The sequence below is a fragment of the Mus musculus genome, chromosome 5, assembly GCF_000001635.26.
Source record: "Mus musculus strain C57BL/6J chromosome 5, GRCm38.p6 C57BL/6J".
Taxonomy (NCBI): domain Eukaryota; kingdom Metazoa; phylum Chordata; class Mammalia; order Rodentia; family Muridae; genus Mus; species Mus musculus.
In genome coordinates this window covers 134149107-134161733 of record NC_000071.6, presented here as the reverse complement: position 1 = coordinate 134161733, position 12627 = coordinate 134149107, and the positions used below count along the sequence as shown (strand labels likewise).

Genomic DNA, 12627 nt, shown 5'->3' with positions numbered 1-12627 from the left:
CCCAGTCCATAACTAGTACCTTTCTAGTCATCACTGATGTGATGGCTAATGGCCAAGGTTTTTAATAATGAAAGTATAATCTAAACATAGTTATTCACCAACACAAAGTGTGTGCAGTTTAGTAGGTTTTGATTCATTCACAGGTTGCAGGCTGGCGACATGGCTCAGCAAGTAGAGGAGCTTGCTTGCCACCAAGCCTACCAACCTGAGCTTGATCTTCAGTGAACAGAGAGATCTGATTCTTTTTTTTTTTTTTTTTAAACAGAGCCGCCCCACATGACTAGTGGCTTTTTTTTTTTTTTTAAGATTTATTTATTTATTATATGTAAGTACATTGTAGCTGTCTTCAGACACTCCAGAAGAGGGAGTCAGATCTCGTTACGGATGGTTGTGAGCCACCATGTGGTTGCTGGGATTTGAACTCTGAACCTTCAGAAGAGCAGTCGGGTGCTCTGACCCACTGAGCCATCTCACCAGCCCCCGAGATCTGACTCTTGAAAGCTGTCCTTTGACCTCCAATGTGTTCTGTGCCATGTGTGCATGTACACATGTGCATATTACATATGAATATGATAAGTAGATAAATAAAACAAAAATTAATGTAGCTGGGCAGTGGTGGCTCACGCCTTTAATCTCGGCACTGTGGAGGCAGAAGCAGGTGGATCTCTTTCTGCGTTTGAGGCTAGCCTGGTCTACAGATCAAGTTCCAGGATAGCCAGAGCTACCTAGAGAAACCCTGTCTCGAAAAAACGAAACATAAACAAACAAACAGCCACCCCACCTCTCCCAAAGGTATTTTCTGTCAAGCTCCCAGAGCATCTTTTTGTCATCCCCCAGAGTCACTAATGGCTCCCATTGTCACATCTCTTGTCCCATTTCTCTGCCCCGGCCTGGTTTTGTGGTACTGGAGATGGTACCACGTTGAGTACATAGGCAGGTGCTGTACCACTTAGCTGCATTCCAACACTTACTTACGTACCCTTCTCATGGAATGGTGGCTCAGGAATCCGCCAGGGCCGCAGCAAGTTTCTTGGCCCTGAGGCTGTTAAGGCTGTAGTCACAGTGGCCTTTTCACTGGAAAAAGAGCTGCCTCCATCCTTACGCTGCCAGTGGGTGTCAGGATGCTGGACAGAGGCCGTGGGCTTTCGCTGGGGTTGGCCATTTGCTAGCCATTGGCCATGTGGGCTTGGTTCCTTGCCATGTGGCTACTCCATTCTGGAGGAAAGAGGGTGTGAGCAATGTGGCAACTGGCTCCATTAGACCAGCAGGTGAGAAGGCTATTGAGGCTGAATCCAGGGTTGGATCATTTGTCCTTAGAAGTGATGGGTCCTCCACTTCTGGAATTCCATTTAGTAGAAGCAAGACCCCAGGGTTAACCCAAGATCACACATTGGTGTACAGAGCAGGAGGCCTACATCCCTGGAAGGCACTGTGGAAGTGGCCAGTGCAAGTTTGATTTCTTTTTGTTTTTTTAAAAGATTTATTTATTGTATGTAAGTACATTGTAGCTGTCTTCGGACACACCAGAAGAGTGCATCCAATCCCATTATGGATGGTTGTGAGCCACCATGTGGTTGTGGGATTTGAACTCAGGACCTTCTGAAGAGCAGTCAGTGCTCTTACCTGCTGAGCCATCTCTCCAGCCCTGCAAGTTTGATTTCTTATTTTGTTGTTGCGAGATAGGATCTCACTGTATAACCCTGGCTGTTCTGGAACTTGCTATGTAGACGAGGTCTTTTTTTTTTTAAAGATTTATTTATTTATTTATTTATTACATGTAAGTACACTCACTGTAGTTGTCTTCAGACCCTCCAGAAGAGGGAGTCAGATCTCATTATGGATGGTTGTGAGCCACCATGTGGTTGCTGGGATTTGAACTTTGGATCTTTGGAATAGCAGTCGGGTGCTCTTACCCACTTAGCCATCTCACCAGCCCGTAGATGAGGTCTTAAGTCATAGAGTTTGCCTGCTTCTGCCTCGAGAGTGCTGGGATCAAAGGTGTGCATACTCACACTCATCTTATTTTAACTTTGTTACACTTGTTTGTTTAGTATGTGTGGTCAGAGGATAGCTTAGTAGTTAGTTCTGTGTTTGTACCATGTTGGTTCCTGTAATTCTCAGGTACAAGCTTGGCAGCAAACAGGTTTACCTGATGAGCAATCTCACCAGCTCTATCTATTCCCTCTCCCTCTTTCCCCTTCCCCCTCTCCCCCTCCCCTCTCCCCCCTCTCCCTCTCCCCTTCCCCCCCCTCTCCCTCTCCCATTACAGGGTCTCACTCTGTAGCTCAGGCTAGGTGAGAACTCAAGGCCGTCATCCTGACTTAGCCTCCATAGTAGTGGGATTGCAATTGTGAGCCTCCACATGCAGAGGTCAGGCTGTAACCTTCAAAGGCAAGCCCCTGCTGACCTACCTCTCCCAGCCAGGTTCTATCTCCTAAAAGTTCCCAGCCCTCAAAGTAGCTCCACTGTTTACCACTCTAGTCTGTCGCATGGCCTGGAGAATGGAACTGGTAAAGGAGTTGGACTAAAGTCATGCAATAGCCGGCTTTATTTAGAGCATCAGACAGTTTATACTCTGACGGTTAGGACAAGTTGCCTGAGTAAAGTATACAGTCACAAGGACAAGCTGCACCTGACAAAACCATGTTTTTCCATAGCGACACATGACTAACAACAGCTGAAGTAAATTCATTCCTATTTGCTACACCTGGGAGGAGCACGCAAGCATTCCGAAACATGGAATGCTTTGGAGAAACTGACGGCACAAGACTTGTCTTGTTTCTTGGAGTTTCCTCACTATTGCTCAGAATTCTCCTCACAGGGCTCCATTCTTGGACCGTGTTCCAACCCAGCACGAGCTGGGGAATGCATTTCAGAACACGAGCTGAGCCAGGGATGTGGTGCTGCAGGCCTTTCCTGTCCGCACTTGGGAGGCAGAGATGATGAGGATCTCTGTGAGTTCAAGGCCCGCCTGGTCTCCATAATGAGTTTCAGGACAGCTAAAGCTATATAGAGAACTCCTGTCTCAAAACAAAGCAAAACCCAAAACCAACCAACAAAAACATCCCCAATATAACACATGAGCCTGGGGGCGGTCATTGCAATTCAATCATAGCAAGGACCATATCCATACAGTGGTTTCCAGTGTCCTGGGTGACTTGGCTTCCCTGCTAGTTGTCTTTGTCTGTTTAAGGATTTGTGTGTATGTGCAGTGTCTGCGTGGGTCTGTGCGTGTGAGTGTAGGGAAGAGAGCGTCAGAGTCCCTGGAGCTAGTTATAGGTAGTGGTGAGCTGCCAGATGTGGGTTCTGGAAACTAAACTTGGGTGATCGGAAAAAGCAACAATACTCTTAAAAACCATCTTTTTCCTCTTTTTCTTTTCTTTTGAGACTGGGTCTCACTATGTAGCCTTAATGGGTCTAGAACTTTGTTATGTAGACCAGATTGGCCTTGAACTCACAGAAATCTGCCTGTCTCTGCATCCTGAGTGTAGGGCTTAAAAAAAAAAAGTGCTTACATCCTTCCCCCACCCCCACCCTCTCCTCTCTTAAAGGGCAGTGGGCAGAGATTTAATTCATAACACTGACTGGCCTGGGACTCTATTTAGACCAGGGTCTCAAACTCACAGAGAGCCTGTGCCTCTGCCTCCTGTGCTGGGATGAAACGTATGAGCCAGCGCACCTCTTACCATAGGCTGTGATTTTCCTGTTCCTTTGTCATAGCTCTTCCCACTGGAGGATGCGCCCTTCTTCCATTGCCTAGCTACCTCTACTTACCCTTCAGAGCTTAGGAAAAGTGACACACACCTTCCCCTCCCCCAAAGCCCCTCTGCACTTTGATATAACAAGGTGCTGAGTTTGGTCACCTTCTGCCTCACAAAGAGGGGCCTCTCTGGCTCCCTTCTGTGTCCCAAGCCCTTCTTAGGAAGCTTGGTGAGCAAGAGATGCTGGGGAGAGCTCTGTGAGGTTAGTGAGTGAGCTGCGACCCCAGCCAAGGGCTCTTTCTGCTTCTGGCTAGTCTGTTGTCCTAAGCGTGCCCACCCTTGTCTTTGGTGCAGGTGAATGTCCCTCGGTGCCTGCCTTTCTCTGGAGTAGGCAAGGTGAAGCAGGTGGCTTGTGGTGGCACAGGCTGTGCTGTACTGAACGGTAAGAGCCACTTCTTGGCAGCTCTGTGGGAAGCCTGCAGACGGGAGTGTGGCTGTGGGACCCTGTAGTAGTTCAGTGACTCAGGTCGGGGTGATCTCCCAGCAGGTCCGTAGCTCATGAGATAGGTGTATAGACAACCACAGGGCTCCGTCATTTTTATAGCAGATGTCTCTGGATCCTGGAGCTGGGGATCAGACCCAGGCCCCTATGCACACTATGGGGAGTCTAGGCAGATGCTCTACCCCTTAGCCACATGCCCAGGCTCTCATGCATGAAAAATCTGCTGTTACTGGGCTCTACCCCTAGCAGCAGAATTGTACCTGTTATAGCCAGGGCTGCAGAGAGCTCAGTGGTAAGGCACTGATGCTAGGAGAGCCAGGCATTGTCCAGAGCACTGTGCCAAAGACAACAGAAAACCCAAACCCAAAACCAAACCGAACCAAACCAATATATCAATAATGGTGGAGGGGTGGTAAGAAGACAGGAAAGAAGGGGAAAGGAAAGAAAAGGAAGCCTGGTGCGCACTCAGGGGCTGAGGCAGAGGATTGTCAGTTCCTGACCAGCATGGACTGCAGAGCAAGGCTGTGTCTTAATACAAAACACCTGGAGTTTCAGGGAGTCCAGTGGTTAAGGGCACGTGTTCTTGTAGGAGACCCAGGTTCGATTCCCGGCACCCACATGGCAGTTCACAACCATCCATAACTCTAGTCCAGGGAGTTTGATACCCTCTCTTAACCTCCTCGGGCATCAGGCACCCATGTGATGCACAGATACACATTTGAGCAGAAGACTCACACACATAAAATGAATCTTAAAAAACAAGACCAAAAAAGGCCTAAAACAAAACCCCAAACTTCTGCTCCCCCAAAAGAAAGTTAAAAAGTATTTCTAAAAGTCTTAAGAATCTGGTTGGGGGCTGGAGAGATGGCTCAGCAGTTAGCACCGACTGCTCTTCTGAAGGTCCTGAGCTCAAATCCTAGTAACCACATGGTGGCTCACAACCATCCCTAACAAGATCTGATGACCTCTTCTGGAGTGTCTGAAGACAGATGCAGTATACTTACATATAATAAATAAATCTTTAAAAAAAAAAAAAATCTGGTTGGAAGCTGGGCGTAGTGGTGCATGCCTTTAATCCCAGCACTTGGGAGGCAGAGGCCGGCAGATTTTTGAGTACAAGGCCAACCTGGTCTACAGAGTGAGTTCAAGGACAGCCAAGGCTACACAGAGAAACCCTGTCTCGGAAAAAAAAAAAAAAAAAAAAAAAAAGATTTTGTTTGGAATGGCTTGTTTCTGGCATGGCTCTCTGATCAATGTGAAATTTGGAACTGTCATTAGGGACAGTGTCCACGTTTTTATGTGCGCAGTGTGTTTTATGCATACCCTTCCCCCATCCCCCTCAACAAGTGGGTTGCTTCTGCTCTGAGACTGGCTTCCTCCCTAGTCAGACTCAGAGTGGGTCTCAGTGTTCCAAGGTGACCTTCAGGCGTCCACCGCCTGAGTTCAGGGATTACAGGCGTGCTCCATTCTGTCTGGTTTCTGCAGTCTGTGGACAGCACCAAGGGCTTTGTGCATGCTGGGCAGGCATGCTATCCCTGAACCCAGCCCCTGTAGATTTTATGGCAAGGGAGGGCTCTGCTTGGCTTGACTCACAACCACTGTTTTGTTGTAACACAGCGGAGGGACATGTTTTCGTCTGGGGCTATGGAATTCTTGGGAAAGGACCAAAGCTCTTGGAAACGGCAATTCCAGAAATGATTCCACCCACGCTCTTTGGTTTGACGGAGTTTAACCCTGAAGTCCAGGTTTCCCAGATCCGATGTGGGCTTAGCCACTTTGCCGCACTCACCAGTAAGTTACTGGCTGGACAGCCAGGCCAAAATCTGTTCCTTCTTAAACTGGAATAGCTCTCAACTTCTGTCATCAAACTACATCCATTTATAGTCATCCATCCATCCATCCATCCATCCAATAGGCTTATGTCTTCACAGGATAAGTGAAGAGGGAGGCCACGGCAGAGGTAGCCCAGTTTGTATCATACAGCACACACCTTTAATGCTGCCACTGTGGTTGGGTCTTTGGTTTGTGGTGAGGCCTGTGCTGCAGTGATCTCACAGGAGGCACCTGTTTGGGGGTGGTGGGTGGGGAGAAGGGTTTAGTGAGTGCTGGTGAGAACCAGGAGAGGTCTGGGCTGTGCCTGGACAGGTGATGCAGAAGTGGGTGGCAAGTGGCCCACCTTACAGACCCTCCAGCGTGCTGGGGCGAGATGACCACAGCGCTGGCAGGCTTTTGGCTCTTGAAGGCTGGGCAGGTTGTAGAGCCATGAAATACCAAATTGTTCCCCAAGAACCTGGACCCCGGCCTTCCACACATTCCAGGTTCAGTGTCTTGGTTCAGCCTGCTCTGCAGTCCCTGGACAGCACAGTTGCATGTGCATGTCACATGGACATTCCCAGGGCGCTTCTGCTTCCTTGCCATTCAGAAGTCCTTGCGAGAAAGGCATACATTTCCCTTTTTCTTGACACCAGAGCCTAAATTTGCCCTTTTTTGGGTACTTTTAGTCTGTCATGTTACTGACCTCTATGCCTACTCAAATGGCATGGCTCCTTTTCACTCCTAAGCTCTACTTGTGAATCTATAATGAGCATCTCTCTAAAAATAAAATAATAACAATTTATAAAAAGGTCTTTTTTTTTTTTTTTTGATTCAAGATGTGGCTCAGTGGTAGAGCCCCTGCCTAGAATCCCCCAGTGAGGGGCTGGGGGCGTGGCTCAGTGGTAGAGCCCCTGCCTAGAATCCCCCAGTGAGGGGCTGGGGGCGTGGCTCAGTGGTAGAGCCCCTGCCTAGAATCCCCCAGTGAGGAGTTGAGGAATGGCTGCCTAAACCTTGCCAGTGAGGGCGGAGGGTCAGTAGTAAAGCACTTTCTCCAAGTTGTTATCATTATCTATTAGTTTGTTCCTTTCTGGCTCTTCTAAGAGGTCAAGTTCATGAGGACAGGAAGCATGTTTGTTCAGATGCCGTCCTGTCCCCGGTGCCCAGCACACAGACAGACCCACGGTTAGGAATCCAGTTGTTCTGTGCCTTCTCACAGAACACACCCACATACTGAAACCCAAACAGAACTGGCTGTCTTGCCTCACTGTCTGAGAAGGGCAGAGCTGGGTCAGAAGAAGCTGTGGGTGGCAGCAGGCCATCTGGGTGAGCAGAGTGGGCCGCACAGGAGCCCTGACCTGTTCCACAGGGAGACTCGTCTTCCCTAGGCTGGCTCTCAGAAACCCTGGCCTGGGGCTTGGACTGGGGATGGGACGTTCTTTAGGGTGCTTTTCTCTGAGAAGCCGTAGTTCAGAGAAATCCAACCAGTCCATCTTCCTTCCTTTGCAGACAAGGGTGAGCTGTTCGTGTGGGGCAAGAACATCCGAGGGTGCTTGGGGATTGGCCGCCTGGAAGACCAGTACTTCCCATGGAGGGTAAGACCATGCAGGGGTGGGACGTGGAGGCTGTCCCAAAGGATGCAGAACCAAATGTGGGACAGGGTCCAGGACCTCCTGAGCGCCACAGTCAAGGATGGACTCCAGGGAGACTTGAGTGGAGGGGATGGGCAGGAGCTGATGTAGCGCTGGCGGCATGTGTGCAGCCTTCAGCCTTTCTGCTCCCTCTGTGCAGATGGTGTGCTGGAGGACCAGATGCGGCTCTGCACACAAGCATGCACGAGTCCTTGGGCTCCATCCCCAGCACCACATAAACTTAGTAGGGTGGCCTATACCTTGATCCCAGCACTAGACTCGTGGAGCCGGAAGAACCAGAAGTTCAAGGTCCTCCTAGGCTACAGTGGCAAGTTTGAGGCAGCCTGAGCTGCATGAGACCCAGTCTAAAAAGAAGAAATGCAAAGAATAGCTAAGTTCTTTTCAGAACAGCTTAAAGAGCTGGCTTAGTGAACACTAGGAAGCGCAACATGAAGAGATTCCCCTTAGAAAAGGAGAATGGCTCGGCCGGCAAGGGTGCTCGCCCTTCCCCCAGAGGACCTGGGGTGGGTTCCCAGCACTACATCAGAAGGCTCACACCTGCCTGTCACTACAGCTCTGGGGAATCGTTCCGAATCCTCCCTCCTCCTCCTCCTCCTCCTCCACCTCCTCCTCCTCCTCCTCCCCCTCCTCCCCCTCCTCCTCTTCTTCCTCTTCCTCTTCTTCCTCCTCCTTCTTCTTCTTCTCTCTCTCTCTCTTTCTCTCTCTCTCTCTCACCACACACACACACACACACACACACACACACACAGAGGCACACACATGTGCATACTATGTTGCATGTGTGGAGGTCAGAAGACAACTTTGTATAGTTGATTGTCTCCTTACATCCTTATGTGGGTTCTAGGAATTGAACTCAGCTCAGCAGGCCAAGCAGCAAGGGCCCTCACAGACCTGCCACCTTGCTGGGCCCACTCCCTGCATGGCTTGCACTTACTTGGCTCCTTTATTAAAAGCTGCATGCGGAGGCTGGAGGAGTCTAAGTTGAAAGTGGACACTGTCTGTCTGTCTGTCTGTCTGTCTATCTATCTAATCTATCTATCTATCTATCTATCTATCTATCTATCTATCTATCTATCTATCTATAAGACAAGGTCTCCCTGCCTCTGCCTCTTGAGTGCTCAGATTAAGGACATGAACCACCACCCCGGCTGGAGATATTAGCCAGATATTACCTAGATATTAGATATTAGAATTTATCTAATATTCTTTTATAGAGAGTATTATGTATGGGAGATGTTCCCATAGTGTCTTGCCTCTGTGCCTCCCAAGGCTGTACATAAACCAGATGTGAGGGGGCACACCTGTAATCTCAAGAACTGAGAGGGCAAGGTGGAGATAGGAGGATCAGAAGTTCTGGGTCATCCTCAGATGCAAAGGGAGTTTTGAGGCCAGCCTGGGCTACATGAGACCCAGAGCCCACCATCCCCACATGACAGGATGTTGTGGAGTCCTTTCGGAAACCTGAAAGAGACCCACACCAGGGGGCACTGGTGTCTCAGGAGCCACCTCTGTTCCCAGAGGTCCTTGCTGACTGTAGGTCCTGGCCAGCAAGCACAAAGCAAATAGCTTCCTGTGCATCGGGCTCTAATGGCCAGAGCATCTGGGGAGCAGCACCTAGGGACGTCAGTGCAGCGGGCTGGCTGCAGATGACCCAGTGAGGCAGGGGAAGGTAAATAGATGATCTCAGGTGGCCTCGGAGGTTGCTAAGAGCCCACCTGGCTAGGTCACCATGGGGCAGCTGGTCACTGCTGTTCTGGGGCCGGCCTGAGGCACCGTCTGCAGCCCGGTGCTGCCTCTGTCATCTGGGGCCAGCTTCTGTTTGCTCAGTGGTCTGTGTGGCAGCTTTTGCCAAAGCGGTTTTGTTTGGGGAGGCAGCGAGATGGTGTGGCGTGGTTCCTGCCTTCATTTGCTGTCACCAGCAGCCCCTAATGGAGTTGAAGCTCCACAGTCAGCACCTGCCACTTCGGGGCTTTTAGGCCAGGCCACCTGTTGCAGGCATTCATTCCGTCCTGAACTCAGGAAATTGCCCAGGCAGTCACAGGAAGGGCGGATGAATAGGGTCCTCGCCAGCTGATCCCGAATCCACAGCTGGGTGAGGGTATGAAGGCAAAGTCATGCCGAGTGTGCATGTGCCCTTCTGCACTGAGAGCCTAGGAGGGCAAAAGATGTGGCTAAGTAGTCGTCAGTTGGCTGTAGGGCATGGTGTGATGGGGTTAGTATTCAGAGGTTCTTAATGCCTGGTTATTTATTTATTTCGACAGGGAGTCAGGAAGCCCAAGCTAGCCTCAAACTCATTATGTGGCTGAGGAACTTCTGTCCCTTCTGCTTCAGCCTACACCCTGCCCCCCCTCCCCGCCCCCCATCTGGGTGATAGGATGAGAGCCATGAATCACCATGCCTGGTTATAAGGGCTGGAGATTGAACCCTGGGCCTGGTGCATGCTAGGGAAGCCCTCTATCCACAGGGCGACATGCCCAGCATGGCCATTGTTTTTCATTGAGTGTCCTTTTATAATGTGCCATTTCTTGTTCATGATAATAGTAACAATGATAAACAAGAGAAAGAGGGCATCGTGCTGTGCACCTCAGCTCTCAGGAAGCTGAGGCAGGAGAATGTTGCAAGTTGCAGGCTGGCCTATGCCATGTAGTGAGACCCTGTCTGAAAAGCTAACCGATGCAGTGTATGGCGGCACATACCTTTCTTTAATCCCAGCACTCAGGAGACAGAGGCCAGCCAGGGTCACATAGTGACATCCTGACTCTAAAACAAACAAACCAGAACAGGCTGAGGCGATGGCTCATGGGGACGGTGCTTGCTGTGTAAGCATGAGTTCGGTTCCCCAGCGGCACGTATAGAGCTCGCTCTGCTCAGTGGTGCAGTCTTTAACCCAGGGCTCGCAGGGGTGGACACAGTGTGGCTTAACCCAGTGCCCATAGGAGTGGAAGTTGAAGATTTCTGGCACTTGCTGCCTGGCCAGTCTGGCTGAAACCATAATCTCTTAAGTTCAGTGAGAGACCTTGTCTCAAAAAACAGCGGAGAATGCTAGAGGAAGACGCCTGACACTAACCACTGGTTTCCACAGCCACACACACCACATTCAACACACACACCCTACACAGCACACATACATACCACATAACATTTTCCACATACTATATACTGCTACTACAACTACTTTACACACACACACACACACACACTACATAAACCCTGTACATACTGCACAGACATACACATCCTACATACGTTCTGTACACACCACACATACATACCCCGTCCACACACTACAGACACACACTACATTCCACATGCGCTGTCTTAGTTAGGGTCACTGTTGCTGTGTTGAAGCGCCATGAAGAAAGCAACTTGGAGAGGAGAGGGTTTATTTGGCTTACACTTCCACATCTCTGTTCATCGTCAAAGGAAGTCAGACAGGAATTCACACAGGGCAGGGACCTGGAGGCAGGAGCTGATGCAGAGGCCGTGGAGGGAGGGGTGCTGCTTATTGGCTTGCTCCTCATGATTTGCTTGGCTTCCTTGCTCTCTCTGTGTGTGTGTGTGTGTGTGTGTGTGTGTGTGTGTGTGTGTGTCTGTCTGTCTGTCTGTCTGTCTGTCTGTCTGACTCCAGCCCAGGTATGGCACCACCCACAATGGTCTGGGCCCTCCCTCTTCAATCAATAATTAAGAAAATACCCTACAGGCTTGTCTACAGCCAGGTATTATAGAAACTTTTCTCGACTGAGGCTTCCTCCTCTCTGATGACGCTAGCTTGTGTCAAGTTGACCTAAAACTAGCCAGCATACACACCATATAGAGTACATTCCAAAGACACTATATTCCACACACACCTACCACACACATATCGTACACAGTACATTTCTCCATACATACCACATACACAACCAAAAAAGGAAAAAAACCAAACACTTAAGAGTCTGTGAGGCCTACTGGATAGAGGCACCTGACAGCAAGCATGACTCCTACCTGAGTTTAATGTACAATATCCACAAGGTAGGGAGGAACCAGCTCCTGAAGGTTGTCTGCTGACCTCAAGTGTGCACATGCACACACACACACACACACACACACACACACACGCACACACACACATATACTTGTTGTGCAAACATGATGATCCGAGTTCTAACCCTCAGCACCTATGTAGAAAGGTAGGTATAGCCACATATGTGCTCGCAATACCAGCATAATGGGGTTAGGTTCAGTTGTGGGGACAGAAAAATCATTGGGACTTGTTGGCTGCCAGCCTAGCTTCAGGTTCAACAAGAGGCTCTGTCTCAAGGGAATAACTTGGAGAGTGATGGAGCAGAAACCTACTGTCCCCCTCTGTCTCCAGACATATCACACACACACACACACACACACGCACACACAAATTTAAAGAACAGAATAATGAGGCTAGATGGGACCAGCCTCTGAAGGCCAGTGTAGCTCTGTGGCCTGCTCCCACACTGGATCCACCAGGCCGAGGCCTTTCCTGTACTCTTGGGAAGTACTTGGTGACCCCAGTGAAGGTTACCAAACACTCAGCCTCCAGGCAGGGGATCTGGAAGCATGGTCACAGGCAGTGGGACCAGGAGCATCCATGTCCTTCCCTAGGGACACCCTTTTTAGGGTGGCTGCTAGAGCTGATGCAACTGATGGGCAGAGAGGTAGGGTAGCAGAGAGGTAGAGATACTAGTGAGCTGTGGACTAGTGTGGGCAGCCCATTTCCAGGGGATACAGCCACACTCACAGAAGGCAAAGAACCTTCTAAGAGGAGGGGCTGAGGGTGAGGCTCAATGGGTAGTTTGCTTGCCTAACACATACAAAGCCTGAGAGTCTGTCTCCAATACCACGTAAACCAGGTGTGGTACTACATGTGTGTAAACCCAGCATTTGGGAGGTAGAGGCAGGAGGATCAGAAGTTCATGATCAGCTTCAGCTACACAGGGAATTGGAG

The 12627-nt window shown here is 49.8% G+C and overlaps 1 protein-coding gene across 6 annotated transcripts in view; it reads left to right on the top strand.

The window, feature by feature from the left end:
* Rcc1l (reculator of chromosome condensation 1 like) overlaps positions 1-12627 on the top strand; it is a 31067-nt gene that overhangs the window by 17391 nt on the left and 1049 nt on the right. For 3 of the 6 annotated variants that reach the window (NM_033572.2, XM_006504539.2, XM_011240917.3), the window contains 3 exons: positions 4056-4143; positions 5821-5994; positions 7525-7610. In NM_033572.2, coding sequence (NP_291050.1) covers positions 4056-4143; positions 5821-5994; positions 7525-7610 — 348 coding nt within the window. The remainder of the gene's footprint in view (positions 1-4055; positions 4144-5820; positions 5995-7524; positions 7611-12627) is intronic. The other 3 variants (XR_377117.4, XM_006504537.4, XM_006504538.4) reach the window with 3 other exon arrangements.